General features: G+C 40.1%; 1 protein-coding gene across 5 annotated transcripts in view; it reads left to right on the top strand.

Annotated features, from left to right (window-relative positions):
• Positions 1 to 33: 33 nt before the first annotated feature.
• LOC121643052 (amyloid-beta A4 precursor protein-binding family B member 2) overlaps positions 34 to 24,473 on the top strand; it is a 42,874-nt gene continuing 18,434 nt past the window's right edge. For 2 of the 5 annotated variants that reach the window (XM_041990240.1, XM_041990242.1), the window contains exons 1-8: positions 34 to 260; positions 2,525 to 3,816; positions 4,458 to 4,666; positions 5,324 to 5,467; positions 5,908 to 5,993; positions 6,152 to 6,212; positions 9,836 to 9,982; positions 11,023 to 11,150. In XM_041990240.1, the coding sequence (XP_041846174.1) occupies positions 2,556 to 3,816; positions 4,458 to 4,666; positions 5,324 to 5,467; positions 5,908 to 5,993; positions 6,152 to 6,212; positions 9,836 to 9,982; positions 11,023 to 11,150 (2,036 nt within the window). In that variant the 5' untranslated portion in view covers positions 34 to 260; positions 2,525 to 2,555. The remainder of the gene's footprint in view (positions 261 to 2,524; positions 3,817 to 4,457; positions 4,667 to 5,323; positions 5,468 to 5,907; positions 5,994 to 6,151; positions 6,213 to 9,835; positions 9,983 to 11,022; positions 11,151 to 24,473) is intronic. The other 3 variants (XM_041990243.1, XM_041990244.1, XM_041990241.1) reach the window with 2 other exon arrangements.

Genomic DNA, 24,473 nt, shown 5'->3' on the forward strand with positions numbered 1-24,473 from the left:
GCCGGCTGCGTTTAGAGCTCCACAGCGCCGCGCCGCTCCGGGATCCTCTGGCGCAGAGAAAAAGCGTAGCTTGGCCGCCAGCAGTTAGCACCGTGCCGGGGGCTGGGAGGGCGGCAGATGATGTGATGTGATCTGATACGGGCGGCCGGCTGCAGCTACGGGCGGACTGGCACATAAAAGCAGCTCCTTGACTTCGACCCTGCTCACTACCGTGTGTGTCGTCGTTGTGGAAAGGGAGGCGCAGAAGCCGAAGAGAAGCGGTGAGTGAATGTAAATATGCTCTCGTTGGGATGAGCTCCCCTCCCAGTGCGGTGGTGGTGATGGGGCTGGGGAGAAAAGGACCGGATGCTGAACATTTACTGCGTCTCTTCACATATTGACAGACTGGCTGCCTCAAACATGCCAACTCCAGTTATGCATCCTTTGCGTTTTTTTTTTTTTTTTTTTTGGTAGATTTGATCTGATAAATCTGTTTCTGTCAGTGAGAGAGTTTATTAAGGCAGCAAGAAACGATGGGCTAGAATACTCCACCCATGACATCATCGACTTTTCCAAGTTCATATTTCCCCCTGCTCACGCTTTCATCTGTTGCATTTCTTTTCCTACAGAAGCGGGTGAGTTCTTATGTGCCTTATAAATTGACATTATGTTTTCACTGAGACACACTGAGATCCCAGTTAGTGTTTGAAAATTGTTGGACTAATCTATGAGGCATGTTTTTATGTAAAGTCATTAAAAAAAGAGTTGGGGGGGAGGTGCAAACTGGGCAGGTATTATAAACATTTAGAGCATATAAGGATTCTGTTCTGACACCTTGCTGAATAACGAAGGGAAGAATATATTTTCTGTCAATACACTGTGACCATGAAATCTTCCTAATGTCACTCAAATGTGCGTTATTGCAAAAGTCAAGCCAGTGTACACCAATGAACTAAAGGACAAACATAAGAATGTATGTTTCTGCTGTTCTTCACCAGCTGGAAAGATCTTGTGCACTGCCTGAGTGACCTCCTTTGCTATGGTGCACAACAGATTTATTGTACATGACTATCTCTTTGTGTTGACGGTGTCCAACTGTCCTGCATACTGCTGTGTCATTCCCATCGCTTTCTCCCTCTAATCATCCTTTCTCCTCCACACTCCCTCCCGCATCCTCCCTCTGCCCCACTTTGTCTAACTATCAGAGACCTAGCTGCGCTGTAGGTGGGGAGATAGAAAAGGCTGCCATCTCTCAATAATCCAGTTCATCTACAGCTCAGACACAATAATCAGCAGTGGAAATACTATTTTTGTGAGGATTTGTGTAGGAATGTAAAATTTCTTGAGTCATGCAACGTATTTGCTGTTGTTTTCATCTACAGAGGCTTAATCTGTGGCATGTTTTTAACTCCAAAATATTAACATTGTTTAGGATTTTCAGTCCCTTATGTTGGGTGCCAACTCCCTGAAAAGATTCTGGGAAAAAATATTTAAACCTAGAGATGACAGTAAACACTTTGCTTTTGTGTGACAATAGATATAAGGGTTCCTGACTGATGATAGCTGGTATTGTGATAACACAGGTCAGTTCGGTGCAGGCAGTTTGTACCTGTTGACACTGTCTGAGTCACAGGCCTGGAGATGAGTGCAGATTCAGCACAAACAGGTTGTAGTCTGGCTCAGTTACAGAGGTCAAATCTACAACCACCCAGGTGGAGGAGAGTACAATACAGGCCCCGCATAGACAAAGTGCACAATCCAGTAATTCTGCTCACTTTAAAAATCTGTTTATGCTTTTTCCCAAGATTATATCAGGCTTTGAAATCTGCCACATTTGAGTTTTCCATATCTGAGAAATAGCACTGATGATGACTGCAGCATTGTTTGAAGCTGTTTGTTTTCAATTAAGTGAAGGGACGTTTATGCATTATGCTTGTTTGTCTGCACATGTTTTCCTACCTTCTTTCCACAGGGTTGTAGCCTAATTATTTGTGAAGCAACCCACCTTCTATCTGTATCACGTCTTCAAATGAGATTTTCTGCCACTCTCTTTGTTGCTATCCATCTGTATTCAGCATAACAGAGCTGATCCACCCAGAGATAAAAGAGAGACATCTCGCTAGTTAGCAAGAGCTGGCTGCCACTTCTCCTCCCCACAGACCAGCTTACTGCTCAGCTCCAGCTTTGAAAGTCGGTCCTGGATGAATACATCGAGGGTCTGACTCATTCCCAATATCATGCAAATGCGTTCCAGCTTCATGACTTTGATGCATTTTTTTTTAACACTTCTACAGTGACACCTCATGTGTAAAAGGGGCGTGAGGCTGGAAAAGAATCTACACCACGATGAGTACATGATTAAGGATTTTGAGGCTGGTTGAGCTGCAGCCACAGAGACTTGAAGACACAGTGCTCAGCTTTTCAAACTCTTTGTTGTCTGTTTGTGATGATGCCATTTGATTTCTTTTCATCAAATTTAAGATAAACATTAGTAATGTTGTGCTGCATATCAGGTAACATAGTGTTGCATCTCTTCTTCTATCAGCTTCATCGCTGAGGTGCATTTCCAGCCAGCCATGATGTCAGTACAAACTCCTCCTCTATCTCGATCTGGCTCCACCCCTTCCACAGGGGGTCTGGCCAATCGCAGTGGCCCCTCTGCCACTCCTCCCACCTCCCTCAGCCTTCGCTCTTCATACAACCAGCTGCTCGGCCGGGATGTCATCAAGGAGTCAATGGAAACTGGAAGTTCGGCCACCTTACCAAAGAGCCGTCAGAGGTACGCCATGACCAGTGTGCGGAGCGTCATGGGGATAAGTGACAACTTGGCTCTGTCCTCTAAAAACCAGCCCGTAACCAGAGGTAGGGGCCTCCCAACCAAGTCCTCTTCTAGTTCTGCCCTCTACTCCTCTTCCTCCTCCTCTTCACTGTTTAATACAACCAACCCTAAACTGGCCAAGAATGGGGCCAACATGCAGAGACGAGCCGAGAGCCAGCAGCTGGAGCTGAGCAGGGCGAACACATTGGATAAAATTCACAACGACCTCATTAATAATCCAAGCTCAGACTGGGTGGTGTTCGGGAAAGACAACTCACAGTTGCCTCCGTTTCGTAGACGGACCAAGAGTTTCTTGGAGTATCATGGTAAGGGCTGGAATCTGGACTCCAGCTGGGAAAACAAAGAGGAAAAGGAAGAGAAGAAGCAGCAGCCGTCCTCGGAGAAAGAGCAGGTCAGTCCTGCCAAAGAGAGGGACAGCCAGAAGGAGGAGAAGCACAGCAGCATGCAGACCTGCCAGGAAGAGAAGGAAGATGTGAAGCCCATGGTGGAGGAAGATGAAGAGGAGGATGAGCCCACTCCAACACCAAGACAACCCCTGCTCCCAGTTGTGGTTGAAGCCCCCCTTTCATCCACTTCCTCATCTTCTACCAACAGCCCAGAGTGGGTACAAGACAACCAGAGCCACCTCCATAACCAAACTCCAGCAAAGGTCAGAGAGGAGCTCTGTGCCCAGGTTCAGGCTACCCCACGTAGTCCTGCAAAGCCTCCTCGAAGCTCCCAGCCCCGGGTGATCAAAGTGGAGCTGCACCCCAACAACGAGAACCAGTTTTTGCAACAGTACCCTCCATCTTCCCCTAAACTGATCAGAGCTGCAGAGAGAAACACCCCTAGCAGGAACCGTGCGCCCCCTTCCCTGCCAGATCCTGAATCAGGAACTGGAATTCCTAAAGTGGGCTTAAGAATGGATCTGACTCCTGACACTCCATCAGAGGATGAAGACTCAAGTTGGACCACACTGTCCCAGGAGACACCCTCTCCACAGACTCCACTGGAAACAGGTTTGATATATGTGTTTATTCTTTCATCAGATCTTTTTTTCTTTTAAATCAGCATATTGTGTCAGCCTTTAATCATATCTCAGTTACACCCCCTTTCATTCCTTATCTCTCCCATCTTTCTGCCTCACACAGACTCTCTTATCTAAAATTTCACAAAACCCTTTTCTTAAACAGGCAAGTCTATCCAGCCATAGTGCTGGAGCCTTTAAGGCCCCCATGAGCAACCTTATGGTGCAGAGAGTGATTGCAATGTAGAGGACAGAACACTGCAGAGAGCAGGGTGTGAAAAAAACAAAAAAAAACAGAGCTGGTTTTAAAAGAGGCAATTATCAGGTATGTAAGATGAAGCAAAAATGTGACTATATGAGAATATACAGAGAAACAATAGAAGACCTAAAGAGAGGATGGAGGAAAGACCACTTCCCATTTTTGCAACAGGGGATGAGCCCAGACGTTGCTATGACAACAGAATCTAAGTAGGGACAGGCTGACCATCAATGAAATTCACTTTGTCAACCCTTATTTGTGTGTCTGGCCTTTTGATTGTGGTTATGTAATGATAATATGTGCCTTTATACATCCTGTCTATGTGTGTAAGATACACACATGTGCACTATGTGTGACTATGTATCCACTATCAGCAGATCTATGGGTTGAAGGGGACCTGCCCCCAGGCTGGCGGGAGATCTCAGACTCATCAAAAGTGTATTTCTGGCATGTTCCCACCGGCACCACACAGTATGACCGACCTGTTGCCTCCAACAAACAAAACACCTCTTCCAGCAATGAGCCAGGCACTGAACATGACCCTCACAAGGATGCACAGGAGTCCCTCAAGCTACCGAATGAGGTGAGATGACCAATAAACCATGCACACTTTGGTGAAACATACAGTTTTTATATTTGAAGAGCCCATAATATGATTTGGTTGGTTTGGTGGTCTATTGAAAGAGATTACCCTCCCATAATCCCACTAAAAGGCTGTTTATCCTGTTTCAACAGTGTCAGTTTTCAAAGATTGTTTAACTGCATGTCAACATTGTTATTCCTGAGGGGATACACGATAAATTCTGCTGAATATTAATACTTTTGGTATATGTCTGAAGGTTTCATGGTCAGCAAAGACACATATAAGTGTTTTAAAACGTTTTCTGTTTCCTCGGACAAAAATGTGTTATATACTCATAGCTACGGGTAGTGATCCCTGCGTAGGAGACATGGCACATCCACCGTTATCTTCAGGGATTTCTGTCTAAGATGAAGCTGCTGATGAACAGCTCAAGTTTGATTTGTAAAATGTTTAAAGATAAGTCATAAATAATTTGAAAAAAAGGTAAAGAAAACATATTTAGTCAGGTTTGACCATGGCTCTTTAGCTGGCAGTTGTAGAATCTCAGAGCTGTTAATTTGCATGTCATTGATGAACCCCGTTTCTCGGGTCGTCTCTGTCTCTCACCCTGCTTCCCTCTGTGTTTCTTTATTTTTACTTGTCTTTTTCTTCTCTTAGCGCCCCAGTAGTCTGATATCCGACAGCTCGGTGGAGCCAGTCCCCTCCCCCTCTGGCTCCTCCCCCTCTTCAGCCTCATCTACACCCTCCAAAGTCGCATCTTCTCCTGGGCTGATCCTCAACTCCACCACCTGCATAGCCAGCGTAGGTTACATTTATTTAGGTGTTCACTTGTTGAAAATGTCCCTCTCTGTTAGCATTCATGAATATTTTGGTCATATTTTAATGGTTGCATTCAATTATTTTGGTCTGAACATAAAAATGCGCTCTAAAAATAATAGATCACTCGAGTATTACTTCTCCCATTGTTAACAACAAAACCTAAAACCAGTTATTACTCTTTAGTAATTAAACTGCTATCATCAATAACAAAGAATTAGCCAATGTAAATTGAAATAGGTAATAATCTTTGGTCAGGCTAGTCTGCAGTGTACATGAAACAAAGATAAATATTCCAGATTGAATTAAAACAGGTGTTATCTTGTTACTGCAGTTATTGCAAAACAAATACAATCAAAACAGTATTTATAACTCATGTCCGAATCAGACCAGATTTATTTATTAGTTCATCTTTTTTCCTCCAGGAGCTGAAGGACTATCCAGTCTATCCAGATCCCAGTCTTAAAGCATTTGAAGGAGCCACCCTTCGCTATGCCTCTCTTAAGCTCAAGTAAGACTCACAGACTGACACATTTAAACAAGAGAGATGTTTAATGTCTAGTTCTTTTTTCAAGTTTACCAACAAACTGGTGCTGCTACATCTTATACTAATAAAGACTTGAACAGCTTTTCTTCTTATTCTGTATCACACCTGATTTTTCTCTACAGCCCTTCAGCCCAGCTAGAGACAGTGGACCTGAACAGCACATTCTCTGATCCAGAGGCAATGGTAATGTCTTAACTACATTTCTCTTAAAACTCAGACATCAAAAGGGGGGAAAAAGTAAATTTCTACTAAAGTCTTAAAAAAAACATTATCTAAGTTTTGACAGGGGGAGGCAGAGGACTGAAAAGTATTTATAATATATAAAATAATATATAAAAAAAATATATAAAAATAAAATAAAAAAATTATATATATATAAAAACTGTTAAATGATCAACAACAAGGTAAAAAAGTATGCCAGAGAGGCTGAGCCTTTTAGAAATAAATATATCTGTGGGAGGAGTTTAACTCCCTCTGAACTGACTGTTGAACGCAATTCTTAAGTGAAATTTTGAATGTATTATGAGATCAGGAACAGTTATGAAAACCATTGTCAGTGAACAAAGTTAATCATGAAATAATTTTAACTTGCTAAAAGTAAAATAAAAACCTTATTAAGAAGTTCCAGCCTTCTGTGGATCCACACTTTATATAAGCTGAAAACTCGAGTAAAGTGGAAAACTTGTCCTATGATCTGAGAGTTCAAAATGTGAAATTGTTTATAAAATTCTTTAATGTTCTAGTTCAAAAGCCAGAGCCTGTGATGGTTTGCGTTACTGTAGGTGAAAAGCTTGCATGTCTGTGAAGGTAAAATTGACATTTTGGCACCTCCATCCAGGTGTCTTTTTCAGACAAAATCTTGATTATTTCAGCAATTCAATGCAAAACAATGTTCTGTAAACAAACTTCTTTACAATCCAAACTTTCTATATGATTTTGATCCAACACACTAATTTTACCCAGCATTTTTTGAGCTGCTGCTGGCATTAAATTCACAGTGACAAAAAAACTGTTCAACTTTCCAGTTTTATCACTTTATATGTTTGTAAACCTTGTTTCACATCGTTGTTTGTTGATCATTTGTTTTCCCCTAGACATGCAGTGTAGCATAGAAGATAATACACCATATGGTTTTGAAACATCAATTCAAATATTAAAGTTTACCAATGTGTTTGAGTTGAAAATGCTTCAAGCTATTGTGGCAAACAAGCACTTTATACACATTTGAGCTTGCAGCAGCATTATTATTAGTATTTCATACTGTGCATAAATTCAACCCGATTGGTGCAATAAAACTTTTCAGATAATATAATATTATAACATAGAAAACCACATGAAAATGACTTTGTGTCAGCATCTATTACATGATGAACAGAATATCAGCCTTCCTGCAGACCTTCTTTCCATTAATAAAAAGGGGTCTCCATGCTTTGTTTGCAATGACATAATGAACTTGGGGGGTATTCCATGAAGCAGGATTAAGGGGAAGTCTTGCTTCTTTCTGTAAGTCTGGCTCATTAAAGCGGGATTTCCATTCCTAAAAACAAATCCTCATGGACAACCCTTGATTAGTGGGGCCATTGTGTTGCAAGGAGGACTTACGTTGTTAGAGCACGAGAACACTGCATTCTTTATTCTTCTTAAAGGAGGGGCGGGGGAGATGATTTCTCCTGTCAAGAGATCGGCATATCATCAGAATTATTAGAAATGGACACCTTGAGGAAAAATAATGGATACTACCTTTTAAATATTTCTCCTAGCCACCCTGGAGAGTATCATTCCCTTATAATCCCCCCCTCCTTTATAAGCTACTTACCATTGTTAGAGATATTTATAATTTACTTTCACTTACTGCCACATTGGTTTTTGTCCACACAGATCACTTCTGTTCAGATATAATAGTAAAGTGGTTATTATTATATACAAATATTAGAATTTTTCATTTCATTTAATTTCATAAAGAATGGGTATTTAGCTGAATGTTCATTTGGCCTGTAGTGTTCACTTACACTCAACTCAGTAGAGCTAATTAATAACCTAACAGTGTTGTATGGTCAGACTAATTCTAACATTATCTAGACTGATAATACATGAAAAGACAAGATAAGGTTATTTATGTAAAACATTTTATACAGAACTTTATAGAAGATCAAAGAACAATCATTAATCTTTCTATTAATCCCAAGCAGGAAATTCTTTGTCTGTAGTTGACCCACCCTAACTGTATCAAGAACAGTGGGTTGGCATGGGAATTGAAGTTGGGTCCTCCAAGCCCAAATCTACCTCTCTAGCCACCACACCACCACTCTCCCCGAGAGATAAACTCAGTGTAATACAGCTGCACATGAAACACCTACATGACCTACAGCATTTTTCTGCCATACCATCATCTGGTTCTGTAAATAGATGCAGTTTTGCCTGTTTTAGTTGACAATATGTGTGTATTCTTCTACAGATCCATCAGCATCGTTTGCTCTGCTGATGAGAAAAACGGTGTTATTTTCCCTTTTGTGTCGCTCATTTTTATCAATTCTTCTTTCATCCATTCATTTGGGCTGGTTGGATATCCCAGGTGCAAGTGAGACTATCCATGTCTGTTTTGAATTATTCTAGATAAAATAAGGCTGAGCTGTTTGCAGAACAACTTCAGGCTTAATTAGGACATGGTACTACTTTTTCAGGTGAGGCTCTCTTTCTTGAGCAACTTTCATGGAATATCCCCCTGCTCACTTCTGCTCCTGGCTGCTTTCTTGTTTATTTCTTGTCGTTGTTGTTGTTGCAGTGCCTCCCAGTGGCCACTTTGTGAACTGAGCAAAGCAGAATGTGTCACAGGCTGTGTAGTTTTAGCTGCCCCCCTGTGGAAGACCATCATATAGACCGGTTCAACCAGTAGACAAGTGGGATGATTGTAGTGAAAAGATGGAGCAGAATGATAATGGAAGTTGAAGCTACATGTCATATATAAATGTAGCTATAGAAAAGTGAAGGTATACATTTTTTGTCATAATATTTAATGTAACTAAAAGTGCAACAGGGACTGGGAATATGGGAGATGAGTAAAGATTGTCCAGTTCACTCCTGTTTTAACACAGAGCAGCCAAAGTAAAAAACAAATGTTGCAGCATATTTGGAATCAAAACCAAAACTACTACATGTATTTTCTTATTTATCCAAGGTTCTTCTTTTTACTCAAAAAATAATTCCAATTTAAATCCCAGTGGGAAAAATCTTTTACATATTCAGATATCTGTAGAAGAGACAAAGAGAGATTGAGGTTCAGATAACATTTTAGAATGTGTAAAAGTTTAATTAGAAAGAAATCAGAATAAATAATTACATCAATGGAATAAAGGGAAGATATACTGTCTGTTAGCAGTTACTGCTAGAACATCTTCATTCTTATTGTATATATTTCTGTTTTCTTATTGTTTGTTTTGTTTTGTTTGTTTCTTCTTCTTCTTTTTTGGGGATACAACAGATACTGAGTTAAGAACTGAGATTTTGAATGTTTATCTAATAAAGCTGGAGCTAGAAACATGAAGTTAGAACATTTATTTAAAACCTGTCAGAGTTACCAGGCAGGTGTCAAATAAATGTCATCATCAGTAAAAACTTCTGTCCCCTTCAGACATTGTTGTGGCGTTGCTATCATGCCCTGAGATCTCAGAATGAATTTACTCTGATTATATCCAACAAAAGATAAGGATCAAAAATACTAAAGACCTCAGATGAAAAAAAAACAGAACTGGGTGATATTGAAGGATAGAGGTTAGGAAATTATATAACAAAGTGTGTGTCTCTCCCAGTCATTTCCAGTACGATCTCTGGGCTGGGTGGAGATGGCGGAGCAGGACCTGTGTGAGGGAAGAAGCAGTGTGGCCGTCCACCACTGTATCAGACAGCTTTCTTACTGCAGGAGGGATATACGGGACTCAGCTGGCGTCTGGGGAGAGGTCAGTGTGTCATCAAATATACTTTTACACATGGTGCAATACTTATACTAAATCACAGGTTTCTCACATGCAACATTTTTATGAGTCCTCTGACAGTATAATTGAATTTCTCACTGTAAACATTTTAATAAGTGCATAAACAGTTAAATGAAACAGTAACATAAAGAGAAGATTTGTAAATACTGATCTTAATAGACTTTTGTTTCTGACTCCTAGAAATTTAAAGGAAAGACTTCAGCATCCTTTTTTTGTCTGGTGTACTGTGGAAGAAACAGTATTATAAAACCACAACTGTTTAGACTGTTTTTCTACAATGTAGGTTCTCTGGAAATTCTTATTTTTTCTTTTTTTGTTTACTGTTTTATTTCTCTGTTGTATTTTTACCTGGAGGCCTCTGTACTGAAGAGCTGAAACTGTGGCATGTCTTTCTGCTTGCTTCCCTCACTCGCCTCTCTTTCTCACATTTTAGCTCCTTCCAGTGAATAAATGAAAAGAGGCACCCTCTCCCCTTTCTCTTTGTCTCCCTGAAGTGCATTTAAGGGACTGGTAGATTCTCCATGGTGGCAGAAGTGGAACAATGCATGAATGAGTGGAAGGCATTAGGAAGCATAACTTAGCAGTTTAAAAAGTAAATACATAAAAAAAACACGGGTGGTTTTTGTGTATACGTTATAGCCATTTTATCCTGTTGAAATGCTACAACTCATCTACTCTGTTGTTAAAATCCCATTAAATATTATATTTCTTAAAATTATCCATCCCATTGGCCAAGCTGGATTAGAGGGCCAAGACGAGCGTTATTAGCCATTTTCATCATTGATAAAGAGAAATCAACATGGTGTTTTGTCCAGTTAAGCTAAAATGAGTAACATTATCTATGGACAAGTCCACAGACACACGCAGGTTCAAAATCAGACATGTCTTGCTGTGAGGTGACAGATGCTGCTCTATTACCCCTGCATGAACTCAGACACAGCAAATACACTAACTGTCCAGCTCATTTAGCACAGCTTACAGCATCGTTGCTTGTTGTCTTGCAGGGTAAAGGGATGCTTTTAGTGCTTCAGGATCGCATGTTAACTCTGGTTGACCCGGACGATCGCAGCTTGCTCCACTCTCAGCCAATCAGCAGCATCCGTGTCTGGGGTGTTGGACGAGATCATGACAGGTAGGAGGATGTGCCTGATGTGTCTTTTCTTCAGAGAACCTGCTTTTATGACTCACACACAAGAGTAGTATTGACGTTAATCATGAAAAGAAAAGTTTTGCAAGCATATTCAAGTCATGAAAAATTGAAGTATTTTCAAGTCCTCAAGGATGAATTCAGAAGTTCTGCAGCCTGAGGAAAGAAACTGGTCTGTAAATGCTTTTTTTTTTATTCACTTGCCAGATTGCATCATCAGGCAGTGAGCTGGATGGCTGTTGTCTTTTAGTATCCTGGGTTTACAAGGAAGTGCAGCTATCTTTTAGTTTCCTTGACTTGCTAGAGATGTGTGATAACTATGATATGTTCTGTTTGACTCCCAAGAACCTAAAACCATCGATCTTTTCACCTCAAGACCACAACAACAGAGTATTGAAGCTACAACAAGGAAAACAGTTTAAATGTCAAAAACAAACTAGTTATTTTGAGGGTAATCACAAAGGCTTGATCAAACAGGCTGCATTAGTTTATATGACATAAAGTGAAGTGAACTGGTGAAATTGTTCTTTATAATCACTTACAGCAAAAAGGAAAGTCATTTTCTTTCAAATAGATGCAATTAAGTAGAAAATATCCAGATTTTAGAGATTTTGCTCAAAAAAAGCACTACAGTTGCTCTCCTAAATTAATTTAATGAACTGGAGGAGTTGGTTTTATTCTTGGTGTGTTGACTTTATTCCCAAAAGTAAAAGAAATTAAAATGTTTTTATTTTCCCAAATCCTACATTGAACTCTTGGTGTAGCTCTTCTACAGAAGTTTATTTAGCAAATGTTGAGAAATAAGCTGTTCTCTAAACCACACTGTGCAATCCTGATATGAATTCTCATTGTTGTGAAGCTGGCAGTGGTGATGATGATGATGATGCTAGTGTGGTTGTTGTCAGCTTTGTGGCTATGTCTGCATTTTATTTTAGCGAATGCATATGGCTTATTTCCTTTTGAATTTGGATGAGAAGTGAATTGGAACATATCCAAAAACACAAAGATGAAACAAACACACATTCTGTAAATATGCAAACACGCAGCTGATCCAACACTATAAAATGCAGGTGTGTACCATTCCTGCTGTAACAAGCTGAATCAGGAGTGTTGCCATTTCATCTGAGAATGGAATTTGCCTCATTATTATTCCATTAATATTTGCACAAAATACATTAAAACACAGTAATTATTCTTGTTGCTCAGTGCTTTGGTTCCCACTGATGACCTGTGGGCTCGTCAGTCTTTTGCCAAGGTCCCATGATCTTAACCTTTCACTATTGAGCTGCTAATGTGCTGAAGCTTGCATAGCTGTTAATGGTGGGTAAAGATAAGTCCTCATTGATATGGCCGCTTCTGGGTTTCCATTAACCCACAGAGCAACCAACTCAAACACAAACCCTTCACACATCTGGAAACATTAGTGCTGATGTCTCACTCTCCATTTTTCAAGAGACTCTGGATGATTCACTTTGGAGATGTGTCACACAAGGATGGCACAAATGAGAGGAGACGTGGAGGCTTGTAGTGTGGGCCTGATGTGTAACCAGCTGTTAAGGAATCAGGTGAAAATGGATAAAAGGGTTGCTCTCACTTCATGTCTTCATGCGTATTGCCTTATTTATTTTTTTTATTATTATTTCTGTCTTCCTCATTCTTCATGTTTTCCTTTCCCTCTCTTATTCCTCTCACCCTCCCACTCTCTTTTCTCTTTTCCTCCTCCTCCATCTTTTTATACTTCTACCCAACAGCAGCACAACCACAACATTAGCTGCATGTGTGTGAGGGAGATAAAGAGAGAGGAAAAAAGACAGAAAGTCCCTCCACCCTCTTCTGTCTCAGAGGACTGAGAAACTTTCAGTGATGGTCTCTCTCAGCGGTAATGGATAAAGCATGTAGCAGATAGAGAAGGGGAGGGTCGACCCAGGACAGCTCTTCTCTCATCCTCTATTCCCTCACTGCATCTCTTTCTCTTCAGACGACAATATAGCTTCCACTCTTTTAATCAACCCCCCCTCCAGAAGCAGTTGCCGTCCGGCTGTGTAACACAGACGTAGAAGTCTTCATTCTGCATGAGCATATCATCATATATTTTCAAAAAATACCATTGCATTCAATCGAATGAACACAGAAAATAAAGGATTCATAATAAGATTTGCTTTCATACATATATAACTTAACTCCAAAAACCAAATAAACATTTCAATGAATCTCGAGAGTTTGGCCTTCTTGTGTGTGACGCTCTGGACATTCAGCTTGTTAGAAACAGTGGTGCACTGAATGTTTGTCGCTCAAACAAAAGTTTACCAGAGGCTCTGTTTTTTTTTTTGTTTTTGTTTTTGTTTTTTTTGTCCAGCCACTAGAGTGCACTGTAATCAAAGTCTCTTTATCCTAAGAAGATGATCGTGTGCAACTAGGGACTATCAGTGTGGAGCTAATGTTTGTAATTAGAAGACTTTTAGTTGCAGTTAAAACAATATTCTTCTGAATTATGTAGTTAAAATAAAGAAATGCTTTTGCATTAATGCATAATTTGAATCACAAACTGATAACTTGCATAAATATGAAGAAGCATGTCAGCTTGTCTGAATGTCTTCTATAGAAATTATATTATGTCCTGCCAATACTCGGATTTGTCTGTGGATTTAGCTTCATTTATAGCCAAGAGAAATAAATTGTAAAAGTCTTACTCTTCTAACCTTTTGTTGCTGCTACTCTTCCTTCTTTCTGTACTATATTAAATGCTGCTGGGCAACTGAGGAAGCCATTAAAATTTGATGTGGATACGCACTTTTACTAAGATTGCTAAATAAAGCATTGACCTTGGCAGTGGATGTTCTGTCTCAATGCCGATTGTTAAATGTGTAATTTGCTGTTGTGTGAGTGGGCTTGGAGTTATGCTGCGCTGTTACACTGCACCAGTGTTGATGAGATGGTGCTGATATAATTTTCTCTGTTTTTGTGTTGTTAGGCCATTTTCTTTCTAGATTTGAAATCAAAAACATTGTTTAATAGCTAAATACAAACAAATCAATAGTTGAGCAATAGCAAGGAAGAAAAACTCCTGATCTCATCTGCTCCAGCACCTTGACGGGGATGACTGGGAGCTCCAGTTCAAGCTCCTGCAACTAGTTTCCAAATATTTATTTATTTGTTTAATTTTTGTAAAGTAGAAACACAGGGCTGGTGTGATGACCTTTAGCAGACCAAAATCAGACATGTTATAGACAGAGAGAAGAGAAATGTCTTTTTGTTAATCATTGTTTTAATTGTTTTAAAAAATGTATGACATTGGAAGACAAATAAAGGAAGGTAAGAGGAAAAAATGTGAAAAACTTGAACAACTACTGCAAAAATGGCCAAAGTAAAAGACAGGATTTTTCACAAAGCATGCATAACGTACACCTCCCCCTTTTTGCGCTCTCCATCGTCTCTATTTCCAACTCCAGTCTTCTCCTTTATCCATCTGTCTAAGGATTGTTTCCAGTCTGCTCCTGAGTGCGCTCCCTCTGTCTCTCCTTCAGCTTGATTCAATATGAATGAGTCCCCCTGTCTCTTGAACAGGGCGGGACAACTGGAGAGGAGGGGTCTGCTCCTAGATGAAGTCATGAGTCTATATCTGGAGCACTCAGCAAGTCTGAATGTGTTCACGCCCAGTTGCATGTGCACATGTTTGCATGTAAACGTGTGTGTCTCCATGTGAGTTTAAATTGATGAAGTCATAGGTCTATATCTGGAGAATTCTATATGTGTGTGTGTGTGTGAGAGAGACGTTGAGGGAGTAGGCGTGCATGCGTTTTCCCCCCAATTCTCTATCTCATCACTCTCTCTGTGCTATTTCCACGCTTTGTCTCCAGCACTCTTTCAGCCTCCCTTTTGTACCATTGGCTGTGAAGCTTAGCATCTTCTTCTTTCCGCCTCTCTTTGTTTGTCCCGGCATTGCACTTTAGTGGGGTGGAAGCCCCCCACCCCCTCTTTTTTTTCATTTTCAGTAAAGCAAGAGAGAGTGAGATAGGATGGGGAAAAAGAGACTCAAGACTAACAGGGAGAGTGCAGAAAAGAGAGTGTGCAGTGCAGATAGAGGCATGCTTCCCTGCTTGTTCTGAGCAGGACACAGCAGGACTTTGCAGGAGGCTCTTCGGGCTCAAGGCAAGCACGACAAGGGAAGTGGACTGTAGAGGAGGCAAGAGAGAGAAAAGGTGTAGCAGAAGGAAAGGGAGGAGGAAAGGAAGGGGGAGGGGGAGAAAAGAGGGAGAGGAGAAGGGGGAAAGAAGCCCAAAGGATCAAAAAAAAAAGGAAAAGGAAGAAAAAGAGAAGAGGCAGGCAAGGAAGAGATTTACAACGTAGAACGGCAGCAAAGGGGCTGAAACAATGTCACCGCGGTGGTGGAGCTAACGAGGCAGGGAAGTAGTTGTCGGTACCGGGGCGAGGATGTCTGCCTGTGTGAGTATTTCTCTCTTCTCCATCCATCCATTTCTTTACTTAAAGTCATTCATTGCTGCCCAACATTCCTCTTTTTAATCTTCTCTGCTGACTTCTAACTTCTCTGTTCTCACTCTACACTTGGGTCTGCTTTTATTCATTCACCTCCCTTTTGGATTTTTTTTTTTTTTTTTTGCTCATTTACTTCTCAGACTCCTGCTGTGTTTTTGACTACAAGCTGTGCATGCCATCTCTCTCTCTCTCTCTCTCTCTCTCTCTCTTTTTCTGGTTAGCCACCAGGTGAAGGGATGCAGGCTATCGGCAGCAAGATTGCAGCCGGAGTCGCTGAGACAAAAGCAACACGTTCAGAGTCAGATAGAAATGAGAAACCAAGCAGAAAGAGATGAAGTAAGCGAAAGAAAGATTGAGAAAGACAGGATTAAATGGGCCCGTCGTGCTGCAGGGATTTTTCAAAGTGTGTGTCATGGCTGTTTGGAGCTGTTTGATATTGCATTCGGATTATGTGAATGTGTGTGTGTGTGTGAGTGTGTGCATATATGTGTGTGTGTGTGCTGTTTTTGATGAGTGCATTTTGTGTTGCCACCTGGATTGGTTTAAGTGAGAACATGTGGGTGAAGGTTTGTGGAATGTATTCATGGATGTCTACATAACACATTTTCCTGCCTATGTGGAGTTTTTTCTCTTCCTCCTGCCTAACAGAGGAGGAAGAACAAAAAGCCGGAGTTTATTGACTTACAACACTGGGGAACTGCATCTGCTTGTCTTCCTGTCCTTGGCATGCGACACCTGTCAAAATTGTGACAACAATGTTAAAAATGTCATGATTCTTTGGTTTGCTGTAGATTTGCTGTATGTGTGCTTTTCTTTCTGTTTAAGTGCTGCTTTGCCTCACAAATGGCTCGTGTGCACAAACGCGTAATAACACACTTCTACAAATACACACTGGTTGCACGTTTCATTCATATTCATTAGTGGGCAGCAGTGGGACTCGTTCCTATTCCCTCCAGCGCACACTTATTTCCACCAACTGCTGACCTTCTGTGGACAGCTGTGGCATATAGAAGTGAGAAGAAGATAAGAAGACAAGGGAAGAGAGGAGACACGTCATACATTTTTCAATGCTCAACACCTTCTTCTGATCTCCTCCCATTCATATCAATACAGTGAGCTTGTATGGGCAGATTTGGATTGTGGCAGCCACTCATCAAGCTTATTTGCTGATGTCAAGGTTCCTGTAGCCTTAATTAACATGCAACATGTCCCTCTGATGGCCCACAGGGACGGGGCCCCAACACCTAGACCCATTCAATAGATGCCAGAGTGATTGATGGCTTTTCCTCCCTACTTCACCGATTTGAGCCCCATACCATCACCTCTCTTTCCTTGAAAAGTCATCACTTCTTCCCGTCAGCTCCTTACATTTACTCACAATCCATCACTCCCACTTCTTCACACACACACATATATATGCAGCTTTTGTCAGGATATGTCCACCTAGCCTCGTAAAAACCCTCATTTTGTAAAGGGTCATTATGATGGTCAAGGTTGGGTCCCAGCAGTCTCAATCTCAGTTGCTCAGAGTCAGATGTCAAACATTAACTTTCACACACAGTCAGAATTACAGCATCTCTTCTTCTTTTCTCACACTTTCTTTGCTCTCACGTCCTCTTGCTCTCTGCTCTCTTACATTAGCATTGTTAGGCACACCTGCTATAATCCTTGTCTTCCTGACAGATTACTCCTCCTGCCCTTCTCATAGATTCCCTTCCTTGCGCCACCAGCCAATAAATCTCTTGCCGATAAAACCTTCTCCAGCTTCGCTGATGCTGATGTTTGCTGATCATGCAAGGCTGAACACAGCACGCATGAAACCCACCTGCAACACGTAGCAGAGAAGGCCCCCGTTTCCGAGGAATATATTTGAATACTTTAATATTCCCTTTTTAACAAAGGCTTTTGATTATGTTTTCAGCAGGCCACCTGCTGGCATGTTTACAGGAATAAATATATTAGATGGTAAATTACTGGCTAACCGCTTGCAGTTTTTTTTAGTATTGTTGTCACATTTAATTTAAATCCATTATTTTAAAGATACGCAGCCATCACTTTCCATGATTACATCTTAAATATTCCTAACTCTATGATCAGAATACAGGAGGACTTTTTTTTTCCTTTTGAATCTTAAAAGGTTATTAGCTAAAACTGAAGAGAACTTTCTTTCGCTGAATAATTCATGTACTGCATAATTTCAGTCATATTTTTATTTTTTTTTTTTACATTTATTAGCTCTTTGGTATGGGTGACATGGGCAGCTGCGAGGGCCGGCATCTTGCCAAGAGAAGCACAGAAATCCAGCACAGAAGAATTTAGATTGTAGATGTTTGCAGAATCACTCTTCTATTGCTCATCTGCGCGTCACCATGAGGGTCAATTAACCTGGTCAGAGTAGGCGCCCTGACTGGAGCGTGTGAACTTGGCATTGACAGCACATAAAGCTACTCAGCAACTTATTTCTTTGTGTTACAGTGTTGAACACAAGTAGTCTGTGCATCACTGCCTGGAGTTTTAGAAATCAGTAATGCGTTGGCTTCCACATTGTGTATTGGACAGGGAGTGGCACACCTGAGTCCTCCTTTTCCCATTAACTGAAAATGGTAAGTTGAAATGAACTGCACAAGTTTAGTTTAATCAAATCTGAGTGCTTGTGCTGTTTATGTGTTTAAGCTTCTACTTTTTATTTTTCCATAGAAGTGAAATGATGGAATAGCTCTCTCAAATGATGCTGCAATGAGATCTTAATTCCTATGAGATCTGATCCCAACCTATTAAATCTCATCATCTTGTTCAAAACGCAGCAGCTAGGCTAAGCGGCAGACAACACATTACCCATGTTTTAGCATCGCTGCACTGGCTCCTTGTACGTTTTAGAACTGATTTTGAGGTTTTACTGATTACTTTTAAAGCTCGTTTAGGTCTGGCACCCAGCTACATTACAGTTACTGACACCCTACGAGCCTCCCCGCAGCCTTAGATCCTTAGGCAGGTCCCTTTTAGTTATGCCAGGGTCGAAACTCAAGACCAGAGGTGACCGAGCTTTTCGAACCCGAGCCACTCGATTCTGGAACGACCTGCCTGACGAGATAAGGCTGACACAATTAGTATAATCTTTTAAGTCTCTTCTTAAAACACGCTTTTATTGGCTGGCCTTTTTTTTATAACCTATTTATTTACTTATTTTCTTTATTTCTGACTTATTTATTGTCAGACTTATTTTTTGTCTGTCGAAATGTACTCATGCATGTGTCTTTTCTTTGTTGATTTTATTACCTTACTTTGCTGTGTGCTGTTCAACACTTTGTAAATCTTGTTTTTTAAAAGTAATACAAATAAAGATTTATTATTATTATTATCACATACTAATTTAATTAATGTGGTCCCATTGTTTTAAAAAAAATGTAAGTATAGTAACCCACTTCTTTCTGGACCATCTCCAAAACTCATGACACCTCTCTGAATGGGATAGAAAATATACAGTATACTCTGCAGTGTTAGTCAGTGAACAGCGCTTCAGTGGAATCAGCATATCCACTGTAGGGACCAAGAGAGGTTACATTTCTGTTCTGTACATGTGTCGGTATCATGATTTATGGCACAAGCAGCTAATTAGGTTACATGCAAACGGTATGATCCAAACTGCTCTGTGTGTAGAGCTCAGAATAACTCCACACCAACTCGACACCAAGTCCCTGCGCTCTCTCACACTCTCTGTTGCTCCCGCACTCACTTTGGTAAGATGCATGAATGGGGGCGTCTCACTGAAGTGACATCTCACTGAAGCTTTGTCTGAGTGGAGAATTTTGCCGCTTCTGAACAAAAACACACACACACACATGCTCCACGGCAGTGTGATGTATAAATGATCAAGAGCAGAGAAAACTGCAGGACATCATCTTTCTCCCTCTGCAGCCCATCCTCATCTTATACATACACTCTTGTATGTCTTTCCATCTCTCCCACCCATCTATCCCTGCTTCTAAATATGTAATGAAATACGACGAGTGTTGACACAAAGATGCTGTGCGTGTTTCCTCTGCATGTTGCCCCTCCCTCTCTCGGTTGCCTCTCTGCCACAGCGAATGCCTGGAATTGGGTCACAAAGCTGCATCAACATAAACTGAAGTTGTGTTTCTGCCTTTCAGTAAAACAATGTTTTCACCCTCAGATTTGTAAGTATAAAGAGCAGAGAATGTGTCAAATGGAGTCACAACAGTTTGTACTGTAAACAGCATTAACTATTTGCTCAAATTACATGGATAGTAGCACACTGTGCTGTTTAACACACCACAAACAAAAGTTTTATTTTAATATCTACTTGATTTTGTCCTATTTCTTCTGGCAATATCAGTGATCATGTGTGAGTCTGTCTGCCTGAAAGTGTTTATACTGAGATTGGTAATATATGTGTCATTTGGCACCAGCTACTCAGTACGGTCCTCCTCTGGCCCCAAGTGCTCATTTTGTTGCTCATCTTAGCGTTGTAAACAAGTTTACGGTGTTGAGAGGTAATTACGCATAGACATTTTACATTAGGCCTAATGGCTCTGGGCCATGACTAATTCACCAGGCCGCAGAAGGGTTTACCATATTCAGCTGCACACTGTGAATGGGAGAGGTTTTACTGATGCTGCCTTTGTTTACCATTCAGTTCGTTCCAAAAACTATTTCAGAGACTAGTCATTATATCCTATTTTAGCATTTAAAACAAAGACTGATATTTTGGGAAATCTATTCATTTGGTTTCTTAGACAAGAAAATTCTAATTTGTTTCCAGTCTTTAGTTTTGAAAGACTGAGCCTAAGTTCTAAGCATATATCATATGAAGTAAACAAAACTGCAAAAAAGAATGTCAAGACATTTTTATGGTTATTATACCTCACCATCACAGACATAAGTTATCTAATGGCCTGTTAGGACCATTGTACAAGATGAGGAGGGGGTGATCATGCAAGAAAAACATAAAATTAAAGAAATTCATTTATAAGACAAACAAGTCAAGGTGTAAATTTTGGAGAAAAAGTTTTGAAAATGTTAACATTACTACATCACATTCCTCTGCAGGGTTGAGCCAACCTTGTCACAGCACACGTGCTTCAGTCTGCAGTCTACAGTGGATGACTTAATCCGATTATACTTTGCATTTGGATTTAGGAGCAAGGAAATGATTCGCCATACTTATGATTTTACCTCTCATCGTATTATTATTTGGCTGAGCTGATAGCTTTTGTGCATGAGGAACTACAAATGAGTTGAGACATGGTATAATTTTCCTGGTTGCCTCTAGGCAATTAAAAAAGGCTTTGTGTTACACTAGGACATAGTGAAGAATCTTGCTGTTATATGTGAGACTCCCTGTTTATGATCTGACCATACATACATTTTTCAGTCTGACATTTTTGCATGTAAGTTGTTTTTGGGGGTAATTTTTCTCCAAATGAAGATGTTTATACTGTATTGGACTTAAATAAGTCCAACTTTTACTTATTCATATTATCTAAAATGGGGAAGTGTGTCCAAACATTCAACTGCCTGTGCATGTTTCTTCCAAAGCAGACAGACACACTAAACATACATAACATTGGCTGAACTATCAGCAGCAATAGAAACATGACAAATTAGAAAACATTTTTCAGCAATATGTACTTAGTCTTTTTTGTTTTCAAATTTCATACTGTTAATATTGATCTCTACCTTAAAAGTCTGGTATTGGATGTCCAGCCTACAAAATGTAACCGTAAATACAAGGTGATGTGCCATCACACAGCATCAAGACTGCAGTAAACTGAAACTAGTACCAGTAGTTTTGTAGTTTGGTTATTGTCTCTACTTTGTGACTCCTCTCCTCTTTTATCACTAATGTTTAGCATGCTGTTTTCTGCAAACACAATTATCAGCAGATAAGGGGGCCACTTTTAATAATCTGCTTCTTATCAGCAGTGTTTATGTCCTACAGGCAGGATATGAATACATGACTTTGAATTTATGTTTATGTGTTTGTTGATTTGACAGCATGATTTTTTTTCATTACTTTTGTGCTTTAGAGTAACACTTTATGGTGTTTTCCTCCCCATTAGCATCAATTACCTGCTTTTTATAGTTGTCATTAATATTGTCAGATGCCTGTAATCCTCATAAGTTAAATTTGTGCAGATATATTCATGTTGAGAGTTTTGAAAGCAAGCAGTCCCACAACTGCGTTTCATAAAAATATACCTGACAGTTGATCTTTTATTCTCTTTACAGTGTGATGATGAAAGGGCTCTCCTCTAAATCATGATCCAGCTGTTGTTTCAGTGTGGCACTCTTGTCACAGTTCAGTGTTGAAATTGGATTAGATCCATATCCACTCTGGACTTTAGCCAAAAAAAATCACAACACTGTCGATGATAACCAGTTTGGTTGCAATCAATAACTCACACATACATATAATACACACACCTGGTCACAGCATCTACTTTTCACTGATTGGAGGGTTACAGGAGCTTCCTTCTCAGACATTTTGAGTCAGCATTTGACTGCAGTTAGCACATGTGAGTCCATTAGCATAGCAGGCAGCACAACCCAGACACTGTAAAACTGTTTGATAATTGAAGTCTGTGTGATGCCACATGCGTTATGTGCTTGTGTGTGACAGATGGTTTGGAGGAGACATGAGTCTCTGCTGAAAGATTCTGGAAGCTGCAGAACAGTAGAAGGAGCAACAGAGCAGGTCTGAACTACATTTACATTTGTATTGTTTTCACCGCAACAGCAGTGGGATGCTTTGGTTTTATTTCTCCGCTTTATTACCTGAAGATGCATTATGAAGCTGTTTGCTATAAAGTTTTCAAACCTCATACTTCTTGAGCATTTTGCTTGTTTATGGTGAAAACAGAAAAGAAGGGGAGTGTATATACTTGGAGGAAGTTCAAATGACAACAAATTCTGGTTCAAATTAAACAAAAATAGAAAACATTTTGACTAAATCGAAAGGCTGATTTCTGGTTTGCATGAACCTTTGATATGCTCCCAAATGTAATTCTTTTAACACACTTCATCATAGCTACAAAATGCATCTAAGCTATCACACTTGCAATCAATAATCGTATTAGATATTGATCGTTAGAACCATTATAAAGGGGGCAAAGAAATCAATTTCAGAACTAGGCTGTTTATCGGTGGTCTGCAGTGATTTGCATTATAGATTTTCTGCCCACATTCTTTTAGTTTGGATAGTTTGTTTTCATTAAAAGAATGCAAAATTAGCTATAAACAGTATTTATGGAAGCCAAAAAGTATGGCATGGCTGAAACATTAAATAAAAGAAACTTAAGCCATGTTAAAGTATGTGAGGGTGGGATTCTCTAGCTGTTATTGTTACTATTACAACCCGTACTGCCAGTACGGTGATGCAAAAGTCGCGAATGCTGACGCCTCTGTGTGACTTTAACAAGCCCAGTTCACCCCTGCCTCTGCAGCCGTGACCTCATTTAATCAGAGTTGTGCTTGTCCTCTCCAAGCAATGTCTGCCTCACAGCCATCAGGATCAAAGAGAGATGGTAGTAGTGAGTCGAATCAACCTTTATTGAGCTCTGGAAATATGTGATGCACAGAGAGAAAAAAAAAAGAGCACGAGCTTTAGCAGTGTTGCTTTAACTCATCTCTCTGCTTTGGCACTTTCATACCTTTCATCTCATGCCTCTTTTTACTTTTTTTTTTTTTTTTTTACTCTCCTCCTCCTCCGCCGCCATCCTGCCCTCAGAGGGTCTCACATCTCGTTTCCATTCCTCTCTTCTACACTCCCGCCTTTTCATTTTGGCTTTCTGGCCTCCTGCCTTTATCTTTCTCCTGTCTTGAGAGTGTATCTTTTTATCATCGCTGACTTTCCCGCCAAATGCCCCTTTGACATGTTTGAGGTCTGTGTCATCCCGAGGTGTTGGTTGAGCTGTCTCTCTGCAGCCTACACAATGCCAAATTAAGCCAACATCTTTCTTTTATTTTTCCTCTCATTCAGTCTCTACACTCAGCTGCTGTCAAGAAAGACAGATATACTGACGGCGAAGATCTAATCTCATGTGTTTGGTTGCTGATTTCTAATTTCCTTTAGCACAGAAATAGTTTTGTAAAGCTTATCTGTGCTAATTCTATTTTTTAAACAGCCTTTTAAACTGTTTAAACCTTTATATAAAATCCAGTTGCAACACAGTTAACAATTCTAAGCAAAACACATTTTTACTTATCGCTAATAATACATGCTCTCTCAAAATTATGTACCTCTTCGATGTACAAAGTTTGGTTTTGACAGATGAAAGTATTTCTGAGATAAGACCTCGCTTCCTGCTCGGCAACTTTGTAGCTGATCACAACCGACTGTGACAAACGCTTGAACTCGTTACGACCCGATATGTGACAAATGTGCTCTTTTTACCTTTCAAGCCTGTAGCTTCTCATATGTTGCATCAAGCGCACACTACCAATTATTATTTTAGTCTTGTAGAATGCAAGAAAAGGCTTTAACTTCTTTAATAGGTTTAATTTATTAATTTTTTTTATTTCATGTTTCTAGTTTCATCAGAAAATGAGAAAAAAGGTTTTAATAAACAGTTTAGAAAAAACTGGAAAAATAAAAATTGTAGCATGTGGTCATGATAGGGAAGGACAGGGCCAGAAGGTTGGCCTGAGGGTTCATGATCCACCCCGAAAATCCAACTGGCTGCCCCTCCAGTGCCACACCAAGAATAAGCAATCAAATTCTAGCAATTATTCAGAGTGAACTGACCTTTACCTGGATAAACCTCAAGTGTAAGTGCAAGTGAAGGCAGCATTTAA

The sequence above is a fragment of the Melanotaenia boesemani genome, chromosome 7, assembly GCF_017639745.1.
Source record: "Melanotaenia boesemani isolate fMelBoe1 chromosome 7, fMelBoe1.pri, whole genome shotgun sequence".
Taxonomy (NCBI): domain Eukaryota; kingdom Metazoa; phylum Chordata; class Actinopteri; order Atheriniformes; family Melanotaeniidae; genus Melanotaenia; species Melanotaenia boesemani.